Source organism: Tursiops truncatus, chromosome 17 (assembly GCF_011762595.2).
Source record: "Tursiops truncatus isolate mTurTru1 chromosome 17, mTurTru1.mat.Y, whole genome shotgun sequence".
In the NCBI taxonomy this organism is placed as follows: Eukaryota; Metazoa; Chordata; class Mammalia; order Artiodactyla; family Delphinidae; genus Tursiops; species Tursiops truncatus.
In genome coordinates, this window is record NC_047050.1 from 15,729,669 (window position 1) to 15,746,362 (window position 16,694).

General features: G+C 38.5%; 1 protein-coding gene across 1 annotated transcript in view; it reads right to left on the reverse strand.

The window, feature by feature from the left end:
• EYA1 (EYA transcriptional coactivator and phosphatase 1) overlaps nt 1-16,694 on the reverse strand; it is a 159,307-nt gene that overhangs the window by 58,507 nt on the left and 84,106 nt on the right. The window contains exons 10-11 of the mRNA XM_019925191.3: nt 16,378-16,517; nt 14,974-15,057 (exon numbers count right to left, since the gene is read on the reverse strand). Of these exons, the coding sequence (XP_019780750.1) occupies nt 14,974-15,057; nt 16,378-16,517 (224 nt within the window). The remainder of the gene's footprint in view (nt 1-14,973; nt 15,058-16,377; nt 16,518-16,694) is intronic.

Consider the following 16,694-nt stretch of genomic DNA (forward strand, 5'->3'; position numbering starts at 1 on the left):
ACACTGAATCTGGCAGTGACTTCTTGGCTATGACACCAAACCCACAGGCAACAAAACAAAAAAATAGATAAATTTGACTATATGTAAAAACTCTGTGCATCAAAGGGTCCAATTAACAGAATGAAAAGGCAACATATGGAATAGTAGAAAATATTGAAACTCATATCTGATAGGAGGTTAATATCCAGGATATACAAAGAACACCTACAACTAAGCAACAAAAAATGAACAACCTGATTAAAAAATGGGCAAAGAACTTGAATAGATATGCTCTAAAGAAGATATACATTAGAAACATCGTATCACTATGTTGTGCACCAGGAGCTAACATAGTGTTGTAGGTCAATTATACTTAAAAAGAAAACAAATAAACTCATAGAAAAAATCAGATTTGTGGTTACCAGAGGTGGGAAGTGGGGGCATGAGGAATTGGATGAAGGTGGTCAAAAGATACTAACTTCCAGTTATAAAATAAATGCTAGGGATGTAATATACAACATGATTAATATAATTAACACTGCTGTATGATATATATGGAAGTTGTTAGAATAAATCCTAAGAGTTCTCATCACAGGTAAAAAATACTTTTTCTTTTTTGTTTATTTAACTTACTGTGATAATTATTTCAAGATGTATGTAAGTCAAATCATTATGCTGTACACAAACTTATACAGTGCTGGATGTCAATTATATCTCAGTAAAACAGGAAGAAAAAAAAGCTAAAATAAAAAGAAGATATACAAATGGTCAACAAGCACATGAAAAGATGATCAACATAACTAATCATTAGGGAAATGCAAATCAAAATCACAATGAGATACCACCTCACACTCATCAGGATGGCTACTATAAAATAAAAAAACAATCTGGAAAATAACAAGTGTTGATGAGGATATAGAGAAACTGGAACCCTTGTGTGCTGTTGGCACAGCTGCTATGAAAAACAGTATGGCAGTTCCTCAAAAAATTAGGCATAGGGTTACTATGTGATCCAGCAATTCTACTTCTGGTACCTGAAATAATTGAAAGCAGGGTCTCCAAGAGATATCTGTACACCCATGTTCATAGCAGCCTTATTCACAATTGCTAAAAGGTAAAAGCAACCCAAGTGTCCACTGACAGATGAATAGACAAAATGAGGCATACCCATACAATGGAGTACTATTCAGCCTTAAATGAAAAGGAAAGGAATTCTGACACATGCAAACAACATGAACGAACCCTGAAGACATTATGCTAAGTGAAGTAAGCCACTCACAAAAAGACAAATACTGTATGATTTTACTTATATGAAGTATTCAGGAGAGTCAAAATCAGATTATCACACTAACTGAAGTAAGTGAGACAGAGAAAGACAAATATATGATATCACTTACATGTGGAATCTAAAAAATAATACAAATCAACTTATTTACAAAAGAGACTCACAGACATAAAGAACAAACTTATAGTTACCAAAGGGGAAGGATAAATTAGGAGTATGGGATTAACAAATACACACCACTATATATAAAAAGATAAAAAACAAGGATTTACTGTATAGCACAGGGAATTATATTCAGCATCCTGTAATAATCTATAAAGGAAAAGAATCTGAAAAAGTATATATACCTGAATGACTTTGCTGTACACCTGAAACTAACACAATATCATAAATCAACTATAGTTCAATAAAAATAAATAAATAACAGAGCAGTCAAAATCAGAGACAGAAAGTAGAATGGTGGTTGCCAGGTGCTGTGGGGAGGAGAGGATGGGGAGTCATTTAATGAGTATAGACTTTCAGTTTTGCAAGATCAAAAGAGTTCTGGAGATTGGTTGCACAATAATGTGGATGAATTTAATACCACTGAACTGTATGCTTAAAAACTGCTAAGAGGGCTTCCCTGGTGGCGCAGTGGTTGAGAGTCCACCTGCCGATGCAGGGGACACGGGTTCGTGCCCCGGTCCGGGAAGATCCCACGTGCCGCGGAGCGGCTGGGCCCGTGAGCCATGGCCGTTGAGCCTGAGCATCCGGAGCCTGTGCTCCGCAACGGGAGAGGCCACAACAGTGAGAGGCCCACGTACCGCAAAACAACAACAACAACAACAACAAAACACACAAAAAAAAAAACTGCTAAGAGTTTATCTTACGTGTATTTTACAATTTAAAATCAAAAAAAGAATCGGAGAAATGTAACTGTTGATTAGACATTCAATGATATTAAGAAATTATTATTAATTTTGCTAGATGGCTAAAGTTCTGAGTAACATCTACTATTTCTATTCTAAAAATTCTTTTAATGGAGTCTTAAACACATACTGAAATACATACAAATGAAATAATATGATCTCTGGGACTTGCTTTGAAAAATAACCCTAGGGTAGAGCAGGATAGGGGAGGGATATGGTAAAGGACATACATGCAACAAGATTAACTAGGATCTGATCATTGTTAAAGCTGGCAGAAGTTACACTGGGTTTTGTTATACTATTTCATCTACCTATGTAGATGTTTAGAAGTTTCTATAATAAATTTTTCAAAAATATTCACTGACTCCAGATTGGTTGTCTTTTGGTGGTGAAACTATAGATTAAAAATATTTATTTTGAAAATGTAAAGCACACTCAAACCATACTTTTAAAATGACAAAAGAAATTTTTAAGTCAAAATTACAAAAGTCTTGCAAAATTCCTCAGCATCTCCCTTTTATGGAAAAGATGCTAGGAGTTGCTTGGTAATCTGTACTCAGACTTAAGTGAGATTTGTCATATACAGAAGGATGTAGGTCAGAAGACAATGCTTTTCCTGTATTAACTCTACTAATTTTTTATCATATGGGATGGTCTTTTCCAGAAAACCAGAGAAACTCCTACATTCATAATGGAAGCCACAGGACCTATGTCTTATACGTTTAGGAGCAGCAGTGTCAAATTGCAATGCTGATCGGCTGCAAAGGAGAATTCCCAGTGTAATTTAAGAAGAGCAGTAACCCTAGAAGCATCTCATTTAGCACCTCTGGCATTTATTTTTTGGTTGTGCAGCTCCTGTGGATCCTGATCTTTTTTTTCTGGCTCACAATACTAGTGTTATCATCTGACATCCTATTATTGGCTCTTTCTTACTAGCTAAGTAATTGTAGCTATTAGAGAACACTTGTCATGAGTAATACAGGAAGACTTGTTTCCTTCCTAATATTGTTATTCCTTTGGAGATTCTGTGGTTTCACTCTTTGTGGATTTAGAGTGGCGTTAGCTAAGATCAGTTTTGCCCCAATGAAGGACTGCTGTTGAAGACTCATCCATTTCCTACCGACTGCCTCCTTTATTAATTTATAAGCTCCCTGAAGGCGGGAATTACGGTTATGAACCTATTACATTTCTATGTATGTAGTCAAGAAATTATAAAGGACTGACATATATACACTATTATGTATAAAACAGACAACTAATAAGAACCTGCTGTATAACAAATAAATTTAAAAAAAAAGAAATCATAAAGGACTGACATTCTGAATGACTCATTGGTATCAGACCAGGAGATAAATGGTGACTCAGGAAGGAGAGGGGTGCACACCGAAGTGTGTCTTAGGTACTACAGCCTGTATAACATGGGTGGTTTTGCGTGTGCAACTTGGAATGGTGCCATTTGGTGGTACAATTTTCTGAATTACTTAATGGATGTTTTCAGTGATCATTACTCACAACGAAACTACTACAGGCCAGAAGGCTAAGGAACTGCGTACCATCTACTGCTTCTACTATGATAAATTCTTTGGATGGGGTCTTAAATTTTGGTTAGTCCTAACATGGAGACCACATGGCATTAGCGTGGACTCTTACCCAGATGTGTGGGGAGGAGCAGCGGTGGGTACTTTCTGACATGACTTGTGCTCTATTCCAGGGACCAAGATGAAGTTCATGCTGCTCAGATTATTTCGTTGGCCATTTACGTTGAGAAATATCACAGTTACATCTGCATTGCTAATTCCAGTATTTGTACATGATATTTGATCTTAACTATCTGTAAAACTGTTTGGAAGGATGGGAGGCACTCAGCCCTAATTCTCATTTCGTGGCTTCAATGGCAACTTAATCTACTTTTAATGGCAAACACGAGCACCCCCCATACCTACCACCCCTCGAACTGAGACTGATTAAAAAATGCTTTTCTTGGGCTTCCCTGGTGGCGCAGTGGTTGAGAGTCCGCCTGCCGATGCATGGCACATGGGTTCGTGCCCCGGTCCAGGAAGATCCCACATGCCACTGAGCGGCTGGGCCCGTGAGCCATGGCGGCTGAGCCTGTGCGTCCGGAGCCTGTGCTCCGCAACGGGAGAGGCCACAGCAGTGAGAGGCCCGCGTACCGGGAAAAAAAAAAAAAAAATGCTTTTCTTAACCCATTTTCATTACTTTCTCAAAATTCTATTTTTGGCTCAGAGTGTCCATGGCCCTTTGAGCCTCAAAATAGATAGTTTGAGGAATACCTGTTTATCTCTTCTTGGGTTTTTAGAATAGGATCCAGAATGTTATTCTGAGTACAAAAATAAAATTCTTTGTCCTTTCTCTAGAAACCTTAAAGCTAACCATTCATCTAGCCATAAAAATATCTTTTTTTATATGACTATTTTAAAAGATACATCCCAAGATTTTTAGTTTTGGTTTAACAATGTTCCAATGCCAAATATTACATTAGATCTTGTGTAGTCCAAAAAGAATAAGTCGCTTAAGTTTTACTGAAAAAGCAACTAAAAATAGCACCAAATGTTAATAAGAAAGCGATTTCTCTTTATTGCTTAGATATACCAGTAAAATATTAAAAGAAAAAATTGTTCGTATTGTTAATATAGCTCTGGTTCCTATTTCCACACCCTTGAAATTTTGCCCTTTTATTCCTTTTCTTTTACCATCTTAGTTTTCTACACTGAAAAGCAAAAAAATTTAACAGTGAAATAAACCAAGCAAAAGTATAAGGTAATATACATTTATCCAATTCAAATTATTTTAGCTGAGACCTTTAAGAAATATTTTAATACCTAAGTCGTTGTTCTAATATTAGATAGCTGCAGCATTCCGAGTAATAGGAATTCTACAGTAATAGTAATATAGTATAGTAATATAGTAATATTACTGTAGTAATTCTACAGTAATAGTAACAGGGTTCTACAAAGTACCAGTGATGCTGGGGGTTTATTTTACTGAAAGCCGAAAAAATTAATTTTGCTTTTTAATTTTTATCTATTACTATTTCCAATTGCCAAGTACCTTTTAAATACATGATAAATGTCTTTTGCATCTCTCCTATCTGAATACATACCCCACTACATCTATGTGATCAAACCTATACAGAATCCTGGCAATTGCTATCCTAATACTTTGGATCAAAAAGTGGAATCTATCATGTTTTAAAAATGCTATTTAAAGAGTTTATCTTAGGCTAGAAAGAGGTGCCAGAAGATGGTTCAACTATTTCAGAAAGTCTGACTAGTTCCCTGGGATATAGTACTTACATTTTTAATTTGTGGACTAAAAGGTAAGGTTCTAAAAATTCTATCTGCTCTGATCCTAGGTGGGCAGCTAAGCCTCCACTGGCGAACAATTACTGGGATTGAAGTGGCCCAGTGAGGTGTGATGCGAAGGATGTGAACAGGTTTATGAGGATTTGTTGGTCAATGTGAAAATCTTGTAAAGTCTCCTCAAAGCAACAACAAATCTTGGCCAGTCTCAATCAAAGGAAAGAAAAAAAAAAATACCCATTTTGGACCCCTTAAGCAACTCCTTATTTAGAATGCTAATGTTACAGCCACAGACAGGGCCCAAATGCCATTTAAAATAAATTCTCCCCATTCAGGATCTTTTGTTTTGGAGAAAAAGAAGCTGAAAAACAGGAATGGGCAGGCGCTCTGAGTCCAGGAGTGGCTTATTTTCAAGGCCCCATGCTGGTTGCTCACAAGGGAAGGATTAAAGATAAGATGAGAAAATTAGCTCCCTTCTTGGAGAGAAGGAAAAAAAAAATATGCTAAAATATTATTTCATTTAAAAATATTTCTAAAAGCGTTATGTAAATGATATGTACAACCTATGAGACCCAAAGATTCCACTGTTTTCTTTCTTTTCTCTAACCTGTCTAAAGTTATCAACACCGTCAATGGTATATTAACTTTTTGCAATTTTATAAGGCCCTATCACTGAACAGCTGGTGTGAAATGCCAAGGTTTAGGAGTTGGGCATAGTTCTGATGCCAATTAAGAAATCACCTGGATTACCAGGAGAGAAGGTACACACATGAAAAATAAATCACAGCTGAATTACTCACTGAATGATTTTAAAAAGAAAAAAATCCAAACCTGTGGTAGGGTTAATCAGGTCATTTTTACTGATTAGATATGTGACACTCGACTGCTCTAATTTTCTCCCATTTAAGAGACTCTCTTTCAACATCATGAAAATAATACCCAAGTAGAGAATAAGGGTAAGAACTTCACCATTCCAAAGAGGAATTGTGATTGTGGAGAAAACCCAATGAATCCCAAACATGGGACAGATGCCAAGACGTGGTACAAAGAGGGAGGAAGGAGAAGAAAGCCAGAACAGATCTAGCCAAGTTGGGGCCCATGCACTGCCAGCAAAAAGCCTACACGGCTAAATCCAATCAAAAGACATCTAGATTTCACTTGTAACCACTCTCCTATCTCTCTCTCCTTCCTAGTGTTACAGCCATTCTCTTAGACCTTTATTATTTCCTACGGGGGGGACTGTAATAATCTTCCCTGCTATCACATCCATCTTCCAAATGGTACACGTCCATCATGTCGCTCTACTGTTTCAATATCGTTCATGGCATCCCCATGCCCACGTCACAAAATCCTGGCATTCAGGGCTCCTGGCACCCCCCTTTTGAGGGTGATGGGCCCATCAGAAGACTAGATGAAATTCCTGACGTTGTCAGTTAATAGATGTGCTTCCTTGGGCCAATCATTTAATCTTCTGAGCCACAGCCTCCTCATTAGACAAAAAGAAGGAACTAATTGGATATTTAATCAATGTGAGATGGCAGTGCAGACTGTAGAAGCTGAACAAAGGTGCAGTCTTTTTATTACCATTTCAGTATATATTCTGCTACTCATCTTCTGCAATTCCGATCCTCTATATGTACTTAATAGATATCCAGCCACTTTGCCTCTCATTTCCCTAAACGGTTACACTCTCCTTCCACCTCTCCCAGTCTGCTACCTGGAACGACAAAGTATTCACTATTGCTCACTCCCTCCTCTGAACCCCCCAAAGTAAGCAGTAACAGCTCTTATTTACAAAGTGCCTATGAGTATTTTTCTAGGTGCTTTACATTGTTTTCCCAACAGCCCTGTGACTGCTCCCATTTTATAGATGGGAAGATGAAGACAGAACAAGTGAGACTTGCATTATCTCCAAGGGGCTTTTCCAGGCCTTAGAGCAAGGGAGGTCCAAAGCTGGTGGTGGCAGGCCAGTACAGTGGCTGGAAAGCTGTGATGGTTCACGTTTGTTCACTGCGTTCCCTTTTACATGTGTGAACATGAAAAATAGGCTTCGTTCAATAAGGTAGCAGGAACATACATTTCAGTCTATGTTATAGCCAGTAAGTAGGAAGAGGCCGCCAGTTAAAGGGAAAGAGAACCACTGTCGGGATAAGGGCAAAAAAAAAAAAAAAAAAAAAGGGATGAAGGAGGCTCTTTCAGCTGGAAATCGCTTTGATAGTCAAAAACATTGTGTTTTGGTTCATTTTGAGAGTTTAGGTTCCATGTCAATTCACAGTATCCAAAGGTTATATTGGGAACCCTAATTTATTTCATCATTTTGATCTAACTTGGCATTGATACACAAAGAAGAGAATAAAATCAGGGAACAATCCTTTGCGAGTAAGTGGCCACTCAGCACACCTGTCACACAGCCCTAGGGCACTTCCCTGCTGGGATGACCAGAGCCACCACAAAGGTTTGAAAGTCTGCTCTGGGTTTTGCTCATTTGTCGAATATTTCTTAGCTGAGAACTGTGGCTGCCACGGCCACCCATGCACCCGAACCCATTCTCTGTTTCTTCCTGGGCACACAGCTAGGCTACATCTCCTGGTCCCCTTTGCGCTGGGCCAAGGGAGCAGAGGTTATGTACCCTTCTAAGCCTGGCCCATAAAGCCTGCCACTCGTGCTCCCCCCTACTTTTTCTCCCTGTGGCCTAGAAAGCTGATGACAAGGATCACAGAAGCCTCAGAAGCTACACGGTGAGATGGTACAACCATCATCTGCAGTGCCAAAGCCTGCCTAAACCAAGCAACCTGCGAGATCCACTCAAGACCATTCAGCAGGAAACAGATACACTTCTGTTGTGTTTGAGCCATGAGATTTGGGGCCTATTTCTTACCACTATTTTACCTACCCTAACAAATTCATGTGCTCCCTTGTGCTTCACTGGGGCCCCAGATGCAGACACACAATGCCTGCATTGAGTTTACTGTCTCGTGAGCCACACTGTGGCCGTCATTGAATTGTCCCGATGTCCTGAAGGCAGGAGTAATATTAACTAACACAAAGTTCAGAGCATGATCTAGAGCGAGGGCAGGCAAACCTTTTCTCTAAAGGGACGGACAAAAAATATTTTAGACTTTGCAGGCCATATACGGTTTCTGAGACAAATTCTTCATCTCTCTCTCTCTCTCTTTTTTTTAATATATATAACCCTTTAAAAATTCAAACAACATTCTTAGCTTGGAAGCTCTACAAAAACAGGCCATGAACCAGATTTGGCCTATGAGATGTGATATGTCAATCCCTGGTCTAGATTTTTAAAATCCAGTGGAAGGATCATATTTCATGACATGTACAAATTACATGAAATTCAAACTTGGGAACTGTAAGTAAAGTTTTATTGACATTTATTCAGTTACATATTATCTGTGGCTGTTTTTGCACTACCAGGGCAGAGCTGAATAGTTATGACAGGATATGGCCCACAGAGCCTGAAATATTTATTATCTGACCCTTTATCAAAAAAGTTTATGAAACCCTGGTCTGGAGGTTCCAAAAGAGAGATCATCCTGTTTAAGTAACCAGATCCTCTATAGCCCAAGGAGGACCCTGGATGTCCGGCTGCTTGGGTGCCATGCTAAGAACTTGACATCTATAGCCACCAAGGAAGGTGGCTCAACAGAGTGTGGAGTTTTAGGGAGTTCTTACCCTAAAACAGGGTAAGAACAGCTATCTTTACTGGCTACCTAGAATGTTCTGATGAAACAGGTTAGATAAGCTGCTGTCAAATTTTTCTTTCATCAATGTGCTGAATGACCACAGTGATACACTCACTAGGGAGGTTCAGTTGATCTAAATTCACTATGACAATGGGGACCTTCCTAGAAGGCTGGTACACTAGAAAACAAACGCTCAGACAGCAGATACAAGATCAATCAGTGACATAGGCTGTTTTTATTATTGGATTATTGCTATTAATAAGGCCCTTCAAATTCATCACACGACTTACATCTTTTTTTTTTTCCCCTCCAGCCTTATTGCAAAATCATTGGCACTTAAAGCAATGAATTCTTAAAGCAATTATAAGTAGTCAGATTTATGGATATGGAAACTAAGGCTCAGCATGGATAAACAATTTGCCCAAGGTCAATGAACTGAAAATCAGAGCTTAGATCTGAGTCTAGTTCTATCTGAATTCAAATCTGATGCTCCTTCTATTATACCATAAGGCCTATCACATATTGGTACTTCAACAATTTAAAGACACTACCATAATTTACTCACTAGCAACTAAGCCAGATTCAAGGAGTTTTTTGTTTTGTTTGACAGCCAAGGTTCAGCTACATTAAAATACAACTAATACATATTTTATGCCAGACATGATGCTAAGTGTTTTTCACATTTGGTCTCTACCTCTTCAGTTCCCTCATCTGTAAATGGGTTTGGCAATAGCAGTTTCAGAGCACTAAAGTTGAGTTAACTGAGTCCTGGGCACACAGGAGATTCTTAATAAGTAGGGCCTACAATTAAAAATGTTAAGCTTTGGGGTCCCCTGGTGGCGCAGTGGTTGAGAGTCCGCCTGCCGATGCAGGGGACACGGGTTCGTGCCCCAGTCTGGGAAGATCCCACATGCCGCGGAGCGGCTGGGCCCGTGAGCCATGGCCGCTGAGCCTGCGCGTCCGGAGCCTGTGCTCCGCAACGGGAGAGGCCACAACAGTGAGAGGCCCGCGTACCGCGAAAAAATTAAAAAAAAAAAAATTAAAAATGCTAAGCTTTATGCTGTCCTAAGTGTTCACACATTTAGGTTTTTGTATAAAATGAGTAGTGAAGCTCAAGACTTTGAAGACCTATTCGAGCCCAAATCTGTATGAGACACAGGTGGTAAAGCAACAATAAAAAGAAAGTATTAAAACAATCAACATACTGGGTATCGTGGGAAGTCCTCCCACCAAAAGGGAATAATGCTTGGGACATAAGCACAATACTTATTTTAAATACAAATCTGGGGTCTGTGCTTTGATATTAACAACTAGATTATTACATTGTCTATTTTAAAGAGAACATTCAACAAAAAATATCAAGACTAGTTTTCTTCAGTAAAATTGGGGAATTTGGATTTAGTTTGAAAGTAACTTAAAAAGAAGCATTAAACAAAAAAAGCTAGGATATTATTAACAACAACCTAATTTACAGTAACACCCATGGACTTCATTTTCCTGCTAATATGCTCTTTCTTTTCTCTTCCCTAAGATCTGAACTGTAGCTAGCACCCTCTTTTTGTTCCCATCACCTTTGTTATAAAACAACACTTCCTTATAACACCCAGCAGGACTGCTTCCCACAGCTAGGATTACATGGAAGGTGGGACATTCTCAAACTTTTTTTGGGTACATATTGCTGTAACATGCCCTAATTTTGCATTATATCAACCAGATCCTGTATCCCCTTACTGAATAGCCTACTCATCCAGGAGCCTAAGCTACTGTGACTAAGCTACTTCTCAAGTATCTGGTTCCCATAGAGACCGGACAGCGATCACATTGTCGGGTATTCAATGCTTTATATGCCTGAAGAGTAAGGCACAGCCACATGCTCCCTTGACAAAGCCCAGTAACATCCCTGAACCTGTGCTCCAAGAAAGACGGCCCGCTCCTGAACTGCTTTAAGATTTCTCTCCTGTGCCCCGAGCAAACAAGAGGGATGCAAGTTCTTATTATTTTTTTAAATTTTTATTTATTTTTTTATACAGCAGGTTCTTATTAGTTACCCATTTTATACATATTAGTGTATATATGTCAATCCCAATCTCCCAATTCATCACACCACCACCTGCCTCACCACCACTTTCCCCCCTTGGTGTCCATACGTTTGTTCTGTACATCTGTGTCTCAATTTCTGCCCTGCAAACCGGTTCATCTGTGTCATTTTTCTAGGGGGATGCAAGTTCTGATCAGCTTGGTTATTATTATTGTTTGGAAGAATCCTTGTTGAGCCACAGTTTTATAAGACATGATTATCAGATCTGAGAGCAGTTCTGCCAGACTCTGAAGTTCTCTAATAAAGAGAACATGGAGCAAGCTTTCTTGCATGCCTCAGGCTACAATTCAACATCCTCAGCAATAGCATCTTCAAAAGTCAGGAAGGGGCGTGGCCCAGCAATGGGACCACAGGCTGACCAAGAGTGCCCAGCACAAAGAAGGTGTTTAGGAAGAAAGCAAGCTAATATCGTCTGAGGACCTTCTGATCCTGAGCTGTGCACTGTTGACTAAATCTGACATCTCCTGCCCCGACCACTCCCCCATGCCCCAGGCTCACCTTCCAAGTATCTCCTTGCCTAGTCCAAGTGGATGTCTAATGGGCATTTCAAACCAGTATAACACTGAACTCTCCATTTTCCCTCCAAATTAGTTCTTCCCCATCTCAACAAATCTATGACTATTCTCCCAGTTGCTCAGGACAAAACCCTGAGCCTATTACTTATTGCCCACCAGCACAGTCCAATTAAATCCTAATTCTCTATCTGCAATTGTAATAGGGAAGAACCTTTTGTATTCTACTACAAGTTAATCCCTAAAGGGATGTCACCTATAAGCTTAAATTATACATAATGGCCCATCTCTGGGAACCCTGCCTCCCGGGTAATGAGCATTAAGCTAAAATACCTTTGTTTAGCTCACAGCGAACATTCTGAGCAGGCCCACCTGTGAATGACTGCAGGGAGGAAGAGATTAACACACCCCTTCCAGAGGCTGATGGGAACCAGCAAATGTTTGACTTTACTCCCTCCCCTTTCAGTATAAAAGAAGACTGAATTCTAACCCAGGCAAGATGTTTCTTTGGGACACGAGTCCACCATCTTCTCGGTTTGCTGGCTTTCTGAATAAAGTCATTATTCCTTGCCCCAACTCTCGAGTATTGGCCTGTCGTGCAGTCAGGAGTACGAGCTTAGATGCAGTAACACAATAGAATCCATCATCCAATCAGCTTCTCCATCTGTGCTGCTAACGCATCAGATCACCCCTGAAACCTCCTCTCTGTTCCTCCACCCCTCTCCCCGTACCATTAATCCTCCACACAACCAAAGTAGGCTAAAAATCTAAATCAGACCTTGTCATGTCCCCGTTCGAAGTCTTCCAAGGATTTCCTACGGCGTGTGCAATGAGATTAACCCTGCTGACCATGGTTGGGAGGCACTCTGTACCTGCCCTCATCCCAGCCCACACCTCTCTTGACTCTGCATCTCCAACACTAAGCTAGGCAACACCAGCCTCTTTGTTTCTCAAACATCAAACCCTTTCCTGCCTCTGTGCTTGCTGTTTCCTCTGCTTAGAACACTCTTTCTCCTGATAGGCACATTCTCAACTGGACCCTTCAGTTCACTCTGACCTCAGGCTCAAAGGGTCATGCTCAGGAAGATTTTCCCCAACCAGGCTTTCTGAAGTTGTTCTCTTCCCAACCCCCATCAACTTATAAACAAAGGGTAAGCTTACACTTAAACATCTCAAATCATCCATAGTTGAAAGAATATATACCTTTGGCTTTGGGAAATTACAGAAGGTAAAACTTTTTATCACATGCCCCAGTATGAGAAAACTAAACATACAAACAAACAAAATACTATCGGTTGAAGTCTCAAAATACTAATGGCTGACACTTGTAAAAATAAAATTCATGATATTTGTAATGTTTGGTTTAGATCTTGTCAAGAATCCGAATGAAAAATTCTAAGCTGCCAGTGGCTTCTAGGTTAGGTGTGAATTCCATGTGTAAACCAATAATTTATGGCCAGAGATTGACACGAGGTCGTGCGGTCATGGGATGTTCACCACCTCTTTCTAAACTGACCCCTTTCAATGGCTAACAGCACACTGATCAAGACAACTCTCTTTACATCAATTTGGCCTCTAGTGACAAAGCTTTTAAAGACTTGAGACTTTCTGTGTGGTTTTCAAATGTTGGTTTCCTAAGTGCATGCCCTTTTCAACACTTTTCCTTGAGTTCCAGGAGCCAGCTCTCTTCCTTAGGAGTTAGTTGTAGGGAGATTAAAATTGTTCTGTTAAGATGATCTTCAAGACTCTTCATATTCATTGCACTTTGATATTTCAGGCTTTTAAAGTAGTAGTTTTTGTAGAAATAGGGATAGTAATAGTATTGATAGAAGAAATAATATAAAAAATCACAACTAATATTTATTGAATCCTTATTATGTGCTAGCCACAAATAGAGACTTATTTTGAATGACTGATTCTATGACCTTATTTTTTTATAATCTGTGTTTTTGTTAATTGTCTTCTCATAGAAAATCTGTTTAACAATAAGATGGGACATATTGTGTTTTACATATATCTTATTTCTGACAGACATTCAAATGGTGGAATATCCTTGTTCTTATAAATGTGCATTTTTCCAACCCTTTTTTGGGTTAGGTGTAGCTTTAGGGTTAAAAGAAGGAAGATTGCATTGTGAAGCTCATTGATCATTTCTCTACTTTCACCTTCAGACACCTACATATCAGGCACTCAATATGTATTTATTGAAATAACTATTTATGGAAAGAATGAATACCTGCATAAAATCTGTAAAGACAGCATGACCATTTTACATGTATCAATTTTAACATTCAACTGTGATACAAATCTGGAGTCACCAAGACACAAGGATTCACTTCCTAAGGCTTCAAAAAGATTTAATCTTTAAATCTTTCTTTAAAGATTAAAAAGATGAAAAATATCATATTCACAGGATATTTCAGAAATTACTTAAACGCACTTTAAATAACATGATTTTTGCATGGGAAAGGTTTATGCAACCACCAAGCAATCAGAAAGGATTTCCAAGGTTTTGAGAAACCCAAATGCAGAACATTGAAATTGAAGTTGTACTCATGGAAGGTGATCTATAACATTATTCTGTACCTATACCACCAAGATAAATATTGTAACGGCTCAGAATTGGACGTATTGGTCCTTTGTCATTCAGAGGCCCAATTTTACAAAGCATTCGCATAAATTTAGCTCCATAGCAAAGGGACTAATAAAGACATTCATAACAGGTGCTTTGAAAATAAAATACTAACACTGGTAATCACAGAAGACAATATCAAGCACAATATTTGCACCATTGAATATGTTGGGAATAAAGAGAATAAAAGGACATGACAAAAAAATACAACACAAAAGACCTTTCTGTATCATCTATATATTTTACTATTTCATCCTAGAATAGCATCCAATCACCTGTATTCATTGGGGTCTGAAATAAGAATGAATGTAATTGCATGAAGTTTATCTCATTTTTAAGAGCCTAAAAAGAATTCCTTCTGTTCATTTATATGTCCTTGTCTTACATATATGACTATTTCAATAAATCAAGTTATCTTCCTTTTTATATTTTAAATGTATTATTTAAAGTTAAGTCACATTCCCATTTGGATAAAAAAATTCAATTCTAGGAATACTTACTCTAAAGAAATTAAAAACTGATGCCTCGTGATACTCACCCTCCCGTATCTGTTGGCGTAGGACCCAGTGAGCAAGGAGTGGAAAACGATGATTGTCTCGTCCAAGTCCCAGATGAACACCCTCTACAAAGGAAGAACCAATCACTGTGTCTTTCTCTTGGTTGAGAAACCTGCTATTCAGCTAACTTCAACATGAAAATGTAGTCTTTAGATGGGAGACAAATGAAAAATATGAATTTACTATTTTTTTTAAACACAGCTGTTCCAAAGGGTATCTCCTAGCTTTCCTCAGATATAACCTCAAATGAGGTGCAAGAGGATAAATACATTAGCAACACTGACATAAATATAGGAAAAAAGACTATAGGTCCTTCCTACTTCTGTAGTTGTTTCTTAGTCTTAGTTCTAAAGAAATGAAACATAAGCTAAAATGAGTTTGTTTATAACTTCTAAGACAGAGAGGGGCAATCAATGAAAAATCACTCAATTGATCTTTTCCTTATCTCTGCTCTCTGTTCATTAAGAAGTGTTCAAATAACTAATCTTGTGTTTTATTCTTATCAAGCCAAGTATTTAAAAATTGCACATAAAAACTGAAACTACATCATCTATTCTTAGGTTATCTGCTGCGATGTTATCAAATGGATGATATATTGTTCCTGCCCAATTTTCTTCAGATTTCAGAGTTAACAACTTAAGCAGATGCAACACACATGCTCCTGACACACTCTTGGGGTATTTGGAATCGAATTATTGAAGGAACTCATTTCAAAAAGGTCTTTGAGATACCACAAAAGGCCTCCCAAGCCTGCTTTTCTTCTTCTTACCAATCCCACTTACACCAGTACATATTCATACAAGTTCTGCTGAAAATTTTCCATCTTTTCAGCCAAAAGAATCATGTTTTCTACCATCAGTTTCACTTGGGCAATAAAAAGAAACAATTCCAGTGGATTCAAGGCTATGAAATCTATCACCCTTTAAAGTTTTATTTAATCCCTCCTGCTTTGAACTCCACCAAAATATGTCTTGTAAGGTGATAACCTCTTCTGTTTAGAATATCCTGGGTTTTCCTTTCTCAATATACATAGAGTGTCTTTAATTTCCGAGTGGATTTTATTAAGCATTTTTCGTACAACACTTAATTTAAATGGCAATGACAGCAGTACAAGAGAATTTTGTCAAAGCAGGATTATATAATTTATGATGTTTCACTAAAGAGAAAAAAAATGCTTTACTACATAGTTAAAGTAGAAGAGAAAACAGAAATAAATAACTGCTCTATCTTCAATATGGAAAAAAAAAACTGGCTTACTTATAGTTAATATGGAACAGAATGCAGTAACAAAGGCATTTGGACACCTTGCTCACAGCAGGTATACAGAATCACCAGTTAGCTACTAAAACACCTTGCTATTTACTCGGGCCTTGCCAATGACATACCTCAAGATCAGAATCTGGCGGAGGAGAAGGATTATTGTTTCTTCGGCCCCGTCCACGTGACTTCCCATCTGAACCTCGACGCAATCGATCAGAATCTGAATCTTTAATGGGTGTTGACGGGCTGTGGATTGTACTGTACTCTGTGGAAATACAGCAAGGACTTTCATCTCTTGTTCTATCACCACGGTGCCAAGATTATCCTTGTTTTAATCCATAGGGAAGTTGGAAAAGTAAAGCACATTTCATTCTGCTCAAATTCTACATTATCTTTTACAGACATCAGTAAATAATTTAAGAGATAGTTGATGCTAGACTTG